The sequence below is a fragment of the Trichechus manatus genome, unplaced genomic scaffold (assembly GCF_000243295.1).
Source record: "Trichechus manatus latirostris isolate Lorelei unplaced genomic scaffold, TriManLat1.0 scaffold00002, whole genome shotgun sequence".
Lineage (NCBI taxonomy): Eukaryota > Metazoa > Chordata > Mammalia > Sirenia > Trichechidae > Trichechus > Trichechus manatus.
The window spans coordinates 7,687,490-7,702,032 of NW_004443938.1; the positions used below are offsets into that span (position 1 = coordinate 7,687,490).

Below are 14,543 nucleotides of genomic sequence, written 5' to 3' on the forward strand. Positions count from 1 at the left end.
TCGCGGAAATAGAAGGCCAAGCGCTATCAGAAATTATATCGGGCAGTTTACACATACTACCTCCAAACCCTGGTGGTGCAGTGGTTAAGCGGTTGGCTACCAACCAAAGGGCTGGCAGTTCGAATCCACCAGCCGCTCCTTGGAAACGCTATGGGCCAGTTCTACTCTGTCCTGTAGTGTCGCTACGAGTCGGAATCGGCTTGACAGCAACAAGATATATACCTCTAATCCTTACAACATTCCTTTGGGTAGGAATTAGCTCCACTTTACAGCTGAGGCTCAGGGAGGTTACATAACTTGCCCAAGGCGGCATGGTAATCAGTGACCCAGCTAGGAAATGAACCCAGATGTTTGCACTCCAGACCAAAGTCCAGGCTGTGTGCTGAATGGCCGGGTCTTCTTCCTCCCACCAGGCTGTGTTCAGGTGCATGGCAGCGGGTGGGAGGCGGGGCTGTGTCTCTGCCTGCCTAACAGAGCTGCTCAGCAGCCATTCCAGCACTGACTTTCAAAGGCACCAACGGGTCCTGGTCATTCTAACTAAAAATATCATGGACTCTGGTGTCCCTTTCCCTGACACCACCAATGCAAGGGCAACAACTCATGGGCCAACTGAACATCACTGTTTGGAGAAAAACCTGCCTGAATCTATTGATGTCGACATCTAGCTACGTCATTTTCAAAGAATTATCCACAAAAGCCGATTAGTCTTACCCTATCATGCTTATCTCAGTGTATCCTAAAAAATACTTCCAGAAACTGGTTGTAGCTACCTGGTGCGAGATGTCCTGTGCTGAACAGGTAATAAAGGAAGATGAATGAGCCTTCCAGTTCAGTGTTTGCCTTTGGAAATGGAGCCTTGAGTCATTAGGAACAATAGTTCTGAGGACCACACTTGTGCATGGATGAACGTGTTTGATTTCTTCACTTTTATGCCGAAGTTGCATTTTGCTACAGAAGTGAGATACCTGAGGCTCTACATTTCCAGGCAGCCACAGTGTTTCTCAGGTGTGCGGAGTCAGTGTTCCGTCTGTAGGCTGCCTCCTGGGCTGAGTTTCAGTGCACCGAGCCCGATGCCTGGCACGCCTGAGAAGGCCTCGTCCAAGGCTGACTGCTTCTGGCCGACGGCTCTGCAGGCACCTTCTCTCTCTCTCTCTGCTGAATGAAAAAGTGCATATCGCTTGTTTTTTTTTTTTTTTTTTTAGTCTCAATAAAAGTGAGTGAGTGGAGGTATAAAACCCCACCAAACGAGTGGGGGTAGGCAATGGAGAGGAAGAATTACTAAGAAAAAAAAATTGATTTGTTACAAGAGGCAATCATTAAGATGCATGTAAGTCAGTCTCAAAAATTAATAAAAGCCCTCAACAAACCTCTGGTCATGTTTTATTAACAGCACTCCATCCTATGTCACCATTCAAAGGGACAATTTTTTGGCTGTGTTTGCAAAGTTACATTTCATACATAACCCTGCCCCCGTCGAACCTCAAGGGCCCCTCACCTCCCCCACCCAAATACAAACTGGAAAGCACCTGTGAGCCCAGGTCTCAAGTGGGCCAGAAGCATTGACCGCACTTACAGCGGAGCTTCATACGGGGCTGCAAACATGTCCTAGCGTAACTGGAATATAGATTCAACAACTGGATTGGACGTCAAAGCGTGTTATTCCGCACAGCTGAGCAGGGCACTGCTGGACTGGCGTTTCTTCTCCATGACAAACACCTATTAAACAGTCAGCATAAACGCTTCCCTCACCACCTCTGACATCACCCTCAGGGCAGGCACACACACAATTGCGTATGAAAATCATAGTTTTATTGTCCATACAAGTGAAGGCTTAACGCGGGCTCCTGCTTCCGTCCGAGCTGTATAAAGAAGCAATTCTTCTCTCAGAACAAATAAGCACAGTACGCTATTGTAATCTAAGCAACAGGCACTATTTATGTATCGGAAAGCCTTGCTCTCAACAGGGCTAACAGTCCAAGGGCTCAGAAGCTGCTATTGTAGCAGCTGTAGAAGTCACAAATAACGAGAGGCCCAGAGCAGCCGAGACCACTGACCGGGCCTCCAGTGGAAGCCTCCCTCTGAGGCCAGCTTTCTCCTGGCTAGTTGAGCAAGCATGACTCGTAGGTGGGGACCATGTACTTAATGTTGATGAAAGCATCCTCTCCTCCGTAGCGCTCAAAGGCCTCCAGCGTCTCCTGGATCAGGTCTCCGATGTTCTCCCTCTTCTGCTGGCTGTAGTCGATGCCGTCTCCGGAGTTCACTGGTTCGGGCAAACACACAAAGACGCCAGTTATTCCTCTGCCATTCCCCCAAAAGCCCTACGCGTCAGTCTAGTCATCTTCTCTGAATGCTTGGTAGGAGACACGAACATTTAACGGTTTTATGTGATCATGCAAAACAATATACAAAAACACAAAGTCCCCCATTGAAGCGGATGAAAATTAACCTAAAGTAAACAAATACCAGAGTAAAGGAAAGGGAGCGAATCGCCGTTACAATACAGATTACCAGTAAGGGAGTCTCTTTCTCACCTCCGACTATGAACTAAAGAGTGCTCTTTAGACTTGGTTTCTTCAAAGTCACAGCCTGGCATATTCAGAAGAAACGGCCTACGGTCAGATTAGGCCGTTGGCCCTATGTGACTTAAAATGGATAAAGCTGATTTGTTGTCAGGAGGGATCAGTCCCTGGAGAAGGACATCATGCTTGGTAAAGTAGAGGGTCAGCGAAAAAGAGGAGGACCCTCAATGAGATGGTTTGACACAGTGGCTGCAACAGTGGGCTCAAGCATAACAAGAATTGTGAGGATGACGCAGGACCAGGCAGTGTTTCGTTCGTTCTGTGGTGCTTAGGGTCACTATGAGTCGGAACCGACTCAACGGCACCTAACAACAACAACGTATCTGACTTAGCTCACATCTGTGTCTGTTGCTTTTGTAGCTGTGTAGATGTGGCGGGCTCATTCTCCTGTAAGGATCAGAAATTCAAGTGTTCAGTTGTCTGGAATTATTTACACCCCGTCCAGATGCAGGTGGGACTGGGGGAGGAAACAGTATTTCCTGCAGAGTCTGCTCCTGATTGATAACTGAGGGTGTGGATATCAGTGATTTCTTAGGCCTTCCTAGGAGGCCGTGCCACTGCTGGTTTTGGACTCTGGCACCTAAGTCCAGAAAGGCAGGCCAGCCCATGGGGAGCCTGGGAGCTCATGTGGGCCCCTGGCATAGCCCCATCTGAGGTCTCACAGGGCCTGGAAGGGACCACTGCCGATCAGACCACATGCAGGATGGAGTCCCTCGGAATGGCCTTTGAAGGCCTTGGGAGCCTATGTCTGAGATTCTGTATTATACACCATGATATGGATTGAATTGTGTTCCCCCAGATAGGTGCTGGAATCCTAACCTCCATATCTGTGGATGTGATCTAATGTAATGTAATGCAATCAGTTCCCATAATGCAATCTAATGTTATGCAATCAATCAGTTGATTGGGGTGGATCATACACCTAACCACATCTGAGTACAGAAAGAGCAGAGTAGACACCGAGACATGCAGGCAGACACAGAGGGAAGACAGGTGCCATCTGATGATGGAGGCAGATGCATCTACAAGCTCAGGAATGCCCAGGACTGCCAGATACCAGATTTTGAAATAGACAAAGAAGGACCACCCACTAGAGCCACACTCTGAATTCAGTCTTCTAGTCTCCTGAACTGTGAGAAAATAAATTTCTGTTCTTTAAAGTCACCCACTTGAGGTGCTCCTGACAGGCAGCTCTAGGAAACCAGGACGCACAGTGAACTCAATCCCAACCATTTGCATAAGGAAGATCTGACTGCATCCCGCCTCTGAGATGTCTAGAGTGATTACTCAAGTGTGTGGGAGTCTGAGACAAACAGGAGGCCTAGTGCTTCAATCCAGAGTGTAAAATTCTCACAATTTTTTCTCTAATTATAGTCATTATATGTTTTCATGTTGTATTTCACTCACTGACTTCCAACGGCGTCAACAACATTCATTCCTCAGGCAAGCAAGTCATTATTATGCCTCTGTAAGTGGCTGAACGTCACCGCCATCTTACATCTCTGAGGACAGGGATGCACGCAGATGGGCTGAGAAAGGCTGGCGTGGAATGAGGACTGGAGCTCAAGTCACAGGATGCCACAGGGCAGGCACCTTTGGATCAACACTTGATACAGTGTTTATTTTAGTCATCATTCAGATATAGCCCCCAAATGTTTACCGTGTTTGGATATGGAAATAGCAGCAGGAGATGTGATGTTTAAACCTTTTCCCCTCAGTTATTCTGGACATCTTTAGATTACGAGTCATACAACCGTAGTATGTATCAATTCTTCACAAGAAATGAAGAAAAAGGTTCACAAAGCCACTGCAATTAGGTGGTCTTTTCTTCCTCATCGTGGACACCTTTCTGCTCTCACATAGAGAACTGGATTTAAGTTCATTTAAAGTTTGATTTACATGGTAGTCGATCATCCAGAATGTCCAAATATGCTAGCTCTGTACAACAAACGAGAGAAGATGTTTGAACAACAGGGTTCTTGCCCTGTTGTTTTTGAGGAAAACAACAAATTTTTTTTTAACAATATACACAAATGCAGATTTAAGGCGAGCAGACTCTGTCTCTAAAGGCTTAAATATGGCCTGAGTGGGGTTGGCGCCTTCGGAAGACAACATGGCGCAGCTTTCCTAGAGGAGAAGGTCTCCGAGTTGATTCAAGAGAGAAGGGGGAGGACGTGAGGGTGCATGGATTGTCTACATTTGTTACAGGTGCACAGAAAAGATGTTAAGGAAGAAAGTCCAAAAAGGGGGCAGGAAAAAAAGCAACAAAGAGTCAGAAAACAGGGGCAGGAGGGAGAAGACTGCGGGGCAAGGGAGACAGAGTTGGGGGAAGCACCGATTAGGAATGATGTCCACTTCCCGGAGGGGAAGAGTGCCCAGTGAGTGTTTCTGGCTGACTTCGTGTGCCACCCCACATCACAGTCCTGGTAAACCCCTCATGGTCGTGAAAGAGGCGGGCTGGGAGAATGTGGCATCACCTGTTTGCACAGCACAGCGAAGCCACGGAGCAGACCCCTGGGAGCCACTGGGCGTGCAGCTGGTGATGACAATGCCACACTGGGACAGCTTTGACCCCGTTCCTGACGGACAAAGATACGTACAGTAATCACTAATAAATGCTGCCTTTTGTTGGCATATGAGCTAAAAGGGCAAGAACAGAGTACATCACGGGACAGACATAGTTCTGTGAAGGAGGCAGAGGGGGTGTGGAAAGTCTGCCCACAATAGAAAGCTTAACACACCCTGTTTTTCCCACTGCCTTCTAGAAGGCAACAGCGACAAGCAGCAATCTATTTCAATAGTAACCTATTCTTATTTTTTAAAAATATTTAACTGTAGGAGTAAGTAGACTACGTAGCGTTTTTGTTTCTTGACAGCAGATAACTCAAATGATAAAAGAACAGAAGCTGCTTATTCAAAAAGTGAGTTGGAGTTGGAATATTTTGTGGTTGCAGAATGTGTATCGTTGGGATAAAAAAAAGGGAACAAGAAAGGGGCACCCCCCCCTTATTTTGCAGGCTATCATGATGACAGCGCACGGGTTAGTGTCCAGCTCTGTTGAAAGGCAGGTGAGTAATGTGGACTGTATTTCAAAACTGCTATATTGTCAGCTTCTTTGAGAATCTGAAATTGAGGTGATTAGTTTGAGCTCACCATTGTGAATACATATGACACTGCTCGCAGACACAACTGAGAGAATAGGATGCTTTAAATAAAAACCAAGATAGTTATTTACAATTGTCAATTCTGATTAGGAAGATGACATTTTAATTTTGGAAGTAGGGAGTCTATTTCATGTCCAGCTTCGAGGAAGATACGCTGATGATGGAAAAGATATGTCTTATTTACAACCAAACATATGAAACTATAAGGAGGGTTTGAACCAGATTTTGTATTCTGAAGGGATCATACACAAGCAGAATAAAGAAGGGATTCCGTCCTTCTTCTGGAGATGCCCACATGCGGGAGGCATAGAACTACTGCGTAGAAGTTGTTCCTGGTTAAGAGTTAGTTTAAGTGTCTTTATCACTCCACATTGAATCTTCTTTGATTACATAAGTAGCATGTTTAAGCATGGTGACCTCGTGTGTGTCAGAGCTGAACTCGGCTCCACAGGGTTTTCAATGGCATGATAGTTCGGAAGTAGGTCGCCAGGCCTTTCTTCCGAGGTACCTCTGGGCGGACTTGAACCACCAAACTTTTGCTTAGCAGCCAAGCGCTTCCCTGTCGACTTGATGGTAACTGGTGTCCTTTTTGATGTTGTTTTGAAAATGTAGACTCTTTTCTATCTAAACCTCTTTGAACAACCGTCCTGAGATGGATGTGTATATACTCAGCTTCTTGTTCTCCGAGGCCACCCTCCTGGTGCGTAAATTCAGCTTGTAACTGTGAAGTGACTATCATAACACGTGTCACCAAGGGCCACTGTAAAGGGAAGTCACAGAAGACACACGTTTCACACAGGTATCCGCTGTTCAATGACAAGGCCGAGCAGCAGATGCGCGTAGTGGAGGATTCTGAGGAAATATTCTCTTGGCATCGTCATTTCCTTTTCTTTAGTTACTGCTATTACAGGAACACCCATGGAAGCAGCAGTCAAGAAATCAGATGACTCATTGCATCGGGCAAATCTACTGCAAGAGACCTCTTTACAGTGTTGGAAAGCAAAGATGTCACCTTGAGGACTAAGGTGCACCTGATCCAAGCCATGGTATTTTTAACTGCCTCATGTGGATGCAAAAGCTGGACAATGAATAAGCAAGACCGAAGAAGAATTGAGGCCTTTGAATCATGGTGCTGGTGAAGAATACTGAACATACCACGGGCTGCCAAAAGAACGAACAAGTCTATCTTGGGAAAAGTACAATCAGAACACTCCTTAGAAGCGAGGATGCCGAGATTTTGTCTCGCTTCCTTTGGACATGTTGTCAGGAGGGACCCGTCCCTTGGTAAAGTAGACGGTCAGCGAAAGAAAGGGAGACCCTCAATGAGAGGGACTGACACAGTGGCTACAACAGTGAGCTCAAACACAGCAAGGATAGTGAGGATGGGGCAGGACCGGCCAGTCTCCTTCTGCTGTACGTGGGGTCACTCTGAGTTCGAACCAACTTGACCACACCTAACAACAACAACGACAATTACAGGAAAGGGGAAAACAATCAAAGCCGAGGGAGGCGAAGCCAGAGAGAAAGGATGATTCTGGCGGCCAGCACAGGCCTCCTCAAGTCAGTGCTAGGGCGGGCTTCACAGCACCACTCTGCCTGCTGGTCCCCGCGCTCCTGGCTGTGACACCGACGACAGCTGTGATTATGTGACATTCCTTCTGCAGACTGAGTACTCTACTAGGTACTGGAGGTTGATGCCACAGAAGAAAAAAGGCCCTTGCCTTGGAGGGAGCTTATCATCTAGATAAGGAGCCCTGGTGGTGCAACATTTAAACACTCAGCTGCTAATTGAAAGGTCGGCAGTTCAAACCCACCCAGCTGCTACGTGGGAGAAAAACCTGGTGGTCTGCTCCTGTAAAGATTACAGTCACGAAAACCCTATGGTGCAGTTCTACTGTGTCACGGGGGTCGCTGTGAGTCAGAACTGACTCGGCACCAAACAACAACAACAAATCATCTAATCGGGGTCCCTCAGTGGTGCAAACCAGTGACGTGTTCAGCTGCTAACTGAAAGGTTGGAAGTTTGCGTCCCCCCAGAGGTGCCTCAGAAGAAATGCCTGGAGATTTACTTCTGAGAAATCAGCCATTGCAAACCCGAGGGAGCACAGTTTTACTCCGCACACATGGGATTCCCATAGGTCGGAGTCAGCTCGAGGTTATCATCTAGTTAAGGACGCTTAACTGGCCACCCTCCCTAGAACACAAGGCTCACTCCCACCCTCCGTGCCCCTGGACCTTACAGAACCTCAGTGTAGTACCTGCCACCACTGTTGCTTTGGATGCCACTGGACCCTGTGTCTTGGGAGAGGTCTCATCTGCTTGCTTTAGTTTGATGCTGAGTCCTCGTACCCAGAGGCATAAAGAGCACTAAAAAAATGTGTGGATGGCCACAAGGAGGCTCAAGGAGAATTAAAAACAAATTTGGATTGTTCTGTCTCTTCTTTTTTGGGGGGGGGCGGATACTCTTAAATGTTAAATATTTAGATATTCTCGCATGAACAGCAATACACAAAGGAGTTATTTGGAAACAGAAGCATTATTTAAAGCATCAGAAATATAAAAACAAATACACTTATTTCAAATTGCTTACTCAATGTACTGAAGTATTATCCATTTGATACCAAACAAATGAAATTTACCTATATATTCTGGTAATGACTATGAAAATAATAGACAGGATTTCAGGAACAGAAGCCCTTCAGTTAATCTGGAAAGTCTCCTAATGGAAGCAGCAGCATTGCGTTACCAAAGGGAAGGCAGACCCCTTAGGTCTGCCGGACGCGAGGCACCTGTGCCCAACTCCTCACTCACCCCTGAAATTGCAGGAGAGTTTGGTGCGTCTAGAAATGTCCACTCTTAGAGGAAACTGGATTGGAAACCACGTGATGGAACTGGGAAATGATAAGGGATGACCCCAACAGTGCTCAGACCGCCCTACTCATCTGTCTTTACACCAACGACTAACTCTGGGAACTCCACTTTTATGACATACCCTGCCATGCTCCATCACAAAAATGGTTCAGTTACTTCTTAGGTACCCAGTGGCAATCTGAGTAACTGTAGAAATTGGCAAACACCTCAGATAAACAGGTTGATGATTAACCTGCCCAACAACATTCACCCAGCCTTTGGTGGCACCCCAGACATTGAGTCAGGCTGACCGATTCCCTCAGCATCTAAGGCTAAATTACAGCCCTAAAACCGAGGCTTCGATATAAAAGGCTTCCAGTGATGCCAAATGATCCGGCCACACCCTACGCTAGTTTCCCGCTGTCTCTCTGACCATTTTGGGGGCGGGGGTGTCGCCAAATGTAGTCCTTTTGCATACGCGGTACTTGCACGTGAATCCGGGCCAAGTCCAGCCTGAAGCTCTTCTCAGTATTAGAGTGCTCAGCCACGTGAGAAAACTCCCGAGAGCACGTCTGCCATATGGACTTCCAGGGGAAAGGTCTGGCGTGCGAGGTGTGCAGCCAGAGCGCTGGGCCTTTGTGCCCGCCCACCAGCGAAGGGAGCTCCCTGAAGCAACGTTGAGTGGAATCCAAACAAAATAACAAGACTATCAAACGCGCTTCTTTCTGGATCGGAAAGTCTTTTTTTTTTTTCGGTTTCTCAAATGCCGAACTAAAAATGTTTTTCAAGACCTGTAAAGCTAAACCAGAGGCATCTTACCTGTCAAGACCTGAACCTGGGGGGTGGCATCATCACAGCTACGGCTGCATTCCTTCCCGGCTGGCTTTCAGTGACGTCATCCACCGCGGGGAGAGAAAGCGAGCCCTGGGGGCCCGGGTTCAGGTCTTGGCAGGTCTGCGCAGGTGGAAGGTACTGCAAAATGTTATCATTAGAAGATGCTTCCGGGTGACGCTCAACCAGCCCAGATTCTTCTGCTGGGTGACTCTGAACTAATCCCCCCTTTGGGTTTAGTGGGTTAGGGTTAGAGGGTTGAGACTACCCAAACAGCGATTCCTTGTTTGCACTTGCTGGGATTTAAACAGGAATGCTGGTTTTAGTGAAACAGAAGCAAAATATTTCACAAGAGATAGTTGGAAAGTTTATTATCATTAAACAAGATGTCATTTAAAATACACTTACAGTGTTTATGAGCTTAAAAATGATTAATTTTGAGTTTTTATTTTTCTTTTCAATCTGAATTAAGAAAGGGAGGAATAAGGGCCAGAGATATAGTTTAACTAGGGATTTAGATAACTGGATCAAACTCAACATTTATTTTGCCAGAAATATCTGTTCATTAGGGATTAGCTTGGACTCCATTCACTTTACAGAAAGAACTTCACCAGTTTTTTAATAAAAGTATTTTCTCCCACAAATTTTGGATAGTTACAAGGGAGACAAGTATGAATTCCAGCCTGATCTTTCTGGAGGTGAAGGAATGAGGAGAAAGGGAACAGGGAATAAAACCAGGACAAAATTCATTGTTCTCATTGGAAAAGAGACGAAGCCTTTTGGGAAGATTATGAGATGATCTGCTTACAGACTCCTAAAGATAGACTTCTTGCTTTTCTTGTTTTAGTTTTGCTCCGTTACTTTGAGGGGACTCATTTTTTTCTCAACCATAACATGTGTCAGCCCATTCAGAATTCTGGGTGTTTCTGTATCTGACCCATGTTTAGCCACTGCTCTGTTGGTTGGCTTCACATTCTTGTGGAAACCTAAGGTTTTCAATACACTCTCAAGTCTGACCTCACAATGGATATTTCCAAATTCTTGGTTCATGGGGCACGTGAATCAAAAAACAAAACTTGTAATAACCACAGCATCTGGTACGCTGGAGACGCCCAAAGGCTTAAATACTTCAAATCTTCTCAGATCTTGTTGACATTAATAAAATTCACAAGATTTCTTTCCTCTGAAGATAAAAGCTTTGAAGCAAGCCCTTGATTCCAGCTGGATGTCTCTCTCTCTCTCTTCCTCTCTTTTTGACACTGGAGCTGGGTGACTAAAGCATGAGGCTACTAAGCCATCACATTTTCAGAAGCTCGAGGGAAGGTTTTCATCTTCTGAAGGGGGGCATTGATCACTTGTGAAACTAAAGATATCATGGATCTTTGACCAATCATAAATTAAATATTGAAATTTCCATTCAGATGGCCAGTGAAAGTTTCCAAACAATTGCAATTTATTTCAACTGCAAAGTAGATGTATTTTTCTGAGAACTGAAAAATTATAATATTTGGAGTAGACTGGTGCAGTAGAAAGAGCTCTGGATTTTAAGGCAGATAATTTGAGATTTAGTTTTTCAATAACTTAGTAGACAGGTTCTTCAGTGGTGTCACTAAAGGGATGCAGGGTGTGCAGACCGTACCAGGTGACACTGTCAGAGGGGTGACACCAAAATGACTGTCTATAAAAATATCCCTGTAGTTATAGTAACAAACACATTTTTCGTAAGGCCATCTTACTTGTATCAGTATACTTACAATGCTAAAACTCTATGCCAATTTTAATCTTGGAACCTTCTAATGCACTCCGGTCAGAGCTGTCATTGTTACCCAATTACAATGACGCTTCTAATCACATGGTTTCATCCGCGCGCGTTATAAGCACTTGCTGTTGTTTTTGTTGCTGCCAGTGTTTTTCTAGTTGCTGATTTTGTCAAATTTTCTGTTGTTTTAGTTACAATATTGTGATAATTAGTATTTGTGAACCTATATCAATAACTTTTTGAGAATAAAGTAGTAATTAAAGGAAAAGAAGGAGTGATATACGGGAATTACGATTTATGAGTAACGTTAGTACAAAAAACGTAACTAAGAATTCTGTATAGTCAGGTATGGGAGGAGGTCCATGGTCGGGGGTGGGGAGTGACACCATGAGTTACCACACTGGGTGACACCAACCCTAGTGACACCATTGAGGTTACTTAATTTCTGAGTCTCAGCTTCCTCCTGGGTACGACAAAGGGACTGAACTTTGGATGACCTCTGGGTTCCTATCCATCCTAACATTACATTTTATAATATCACAAACTAACTTTTGAACGAGCTGGTGGAAATAATTGTTATTCAAAGGACACATGGTATTTCAACTGAAAAGATGATCACAAAGCAACTGTATAATTCTTCAGAATAAGTCACAAATCTCATAGGCATCACGTTCAGCTTCAAGTCAGGCTCTAAGAAAACCCAAAAGGACCAAATGTTTATGTAATTAATTCTAGTTAAGAAAGAACATTGTCAAAACTCAAATTATTTGTTGACACAATTCCAAAAGTTATTCCATTCTGCCATTTTCAATAAACCTCTATAGATTTTGATTTCTTAGAACAAAGACTAAGTGTATGGATTGATTTTTTTACATACTCAATTGACAATGATTTGGTCAAGATGATCAAAAAAGAAAGTTAGGGTCATCTCTAGGTAATGGCGATTTTGATCTGGGAGTTATACTGAGAAAAACAGGTGGGTTCACCAATTTATCACTCTGCAGGTAATTATAACAATAGATTCAGTGACCACTGAATGGAGCTGGATTCAGTCCTGTTAAGGGAAAGCCTCTCTCTTTTCCTCTTGGCTGACGTGATTCAATGAGCAGACAGTGTCAACCAAGGAAGAGAGTTCCGTCCACCTCAGCCTCGAATCTAGTCCCTGCTGCCTTCTCAAGGTGGAGCAGTAATAATACCAACAGTAACAGTGACAACAAAATGTGATTTACACAGATTGGCTAATTCAGAATTCAGAACAGCTCTATGATGTAGATACCATTATCAGCTCCCCTTCACGAAGGAGGAAGGTGAAATAATTGGCTGACGTGGTTGAAGAAGCAGTGATACTGGGACACTGATGAGGAGAAACTGTGGTAGGTATCTGCTGACGTGATGGGAAGACCCAGGAGGAGAGGCCTAAGAATGGGCCATAAGCGTACGTGACAACACAGGGAGTGTGAGGTAGCACAGCTTATGTCTCTCTCCCTGTAGATGGACTTTAACCCCGGAGAGAAGGAATATGATCAGGAGAGAGGATCTCGGAGGATAAACGTGTGAGGAGATAGTCTACCTGTGGCAACCAATTAGTGGTTCATAAGGTAGTAAACTGTTCACGTTAGCTTCATTTTTGTGTACTATTGTGCTATCTTTACTGCATTATACATTCTTGAAATAACAACATCATTCACAGAGATATATGCAGAAAGACAAAAACAAAGTTTAACTGATTTCCAAGGCTTTTTTGCAAGGCCATTACATGATGAAGATGGGGCAATTCTATGAGTGATTTCCTACTTCATCTCGCCCATTGTTATAAACATTCGCTATGATTTATGTCTCGATCTGGTGGGGACCGTCATCACCAGAATACCAAAAACTAAACCCACTGCCGTTGATTCTGACTCATAGTGACCCTATAGGACATAGTAGAACTGCCCCATAGGATTTGCAAGGAGCAGCTGGTGGATTCCAACTGCCAATCTTTTGGTTAGCAGCCAAGCTCTTAACCACTGTGGCACCAGGGCTTGGGGACCATTACACAGTCTTACAAATGGGGAGATGCTAGGACTGTCAGGTACAAGCCAGAAGAGCAGTCTGAGAGTTACTGCCCTGGGACACCATTGCTCCCTAGTGGAACCAAGGCCTTGGGGAAATGGACAACTGGAGAACAGGACTCTGGCGAGAAGGTGGAAAGTGGGAATCTTGCAGGCATCTGAATGGCCTTTCTAAATCCTTAAAAAAAAATAAAAGCCGCATTTAAGACACAGATGTTGCATGCTGGGGAAGTTTATGACTCAAATTCAAGGTTGACGCCCTCTATGAAGAGCAAGAGTGTCTCCTTCAGGAAAGTGTTCTTATGATTCTTGGCAGTACTCCATGTAATTTAATGTTGTATGGGGACCCTCAAATGGCCCCCACAGGTAAGTGCTGAATGGCCCCACCTTCATCATGTACCTATTAGTAGGGAGGCCCTGTGCCTGGGCTGGAAGGTTAGTGTCCTGAGTGCTACTCCACTTGATTCAGTTAGGACTGCGTAGTGCTTGGGGGGTCTGTTAACAGACCCCAGTTCCACCCTGGAGCACATCTATAGTCCATTTGGTCTTTCCATTTTCTAACTCTCCGCGTCCTAAATTACCCTGAAAACTTCCAGATTAATCTCCCTATAATAACTTCCTCTCCTGATTAATGTCACCGACGTCTCTACGTTGTATGATGGATCAGACTCAAATCTCAACTCCTTATGAAGCAACTCTTCTTCTCCTTTCCAACGCTTTCTGTTTCACTCAGACTGGGTTTCCTACCAACCCCAATATGTGAGATTTTCATTCATGCCCATAAAATTTCCCTCTCCCCCTGCTAAGTCCACGAAGCCTACCCATTTTTTTTAAGGCTAATTTTGGATTCACTTTCTCTGTGAAGCTGACTCACAATCATGTCTCTTTCTTTTGAGTTTCTAGAGCAATAGTCTGCACTTCCGAAGCCATACGCTTGACTCCATGTCAGGCTCGAACACTTAACAAGTGTTGACGTTTCCGTAGCTTTCCTAGATTTTATCACCTCTTGGAGGATAGGATCATGCTACTTATGTTATAAACTGTTCACTGGCATCAAATAAAAAAAAAAGAACACCTGTAAAATGAACGAATTAATGAATGAATGACTACTTTGTGGGTTTACTGAATCTAAGCATTGATACATAAGCAAATTCAGTTCTAAATAAATTGTATGTTAAATGTAATATGCACAGTTTGTCCAATTCTAATTCTTTATTTACTATTTACATACTTGGGAGTTCTTATCCATGGAAATAGCATACTGCCACCTCTTTCTCTCATGGAACAGCTGGTGGGTTCGAACCAT

The 14,543-nt window shown here is 44.7% G+C and overlaps 1 protein-coding gene across 1 annotated transcript in view; it reads right to left on the reverse strand.

Annotated features, from left to right (window-relative positions):
* Positions 1-1,787: 1,787 nt before the first annotated feature.
* PACRG (parkin coregulated) overlaps positions 1,788-14,543 on the reverse strand; it is a 514,304-nt gene continuing 501,548 nt past the window's right edge. Inside the window, exon 4 of the mRNA XM_004368787.1 lies at positions 1,788-2,260. Within this exon, the coding sequence (XP_004368844.1) occupies positions 2,100-2,260 (161 nt within the window). The 3' untranslated portion in view covers positions 1,788-2,099. The remainder of the gene's footprint in view (positions 2,261-14,543) is intronic.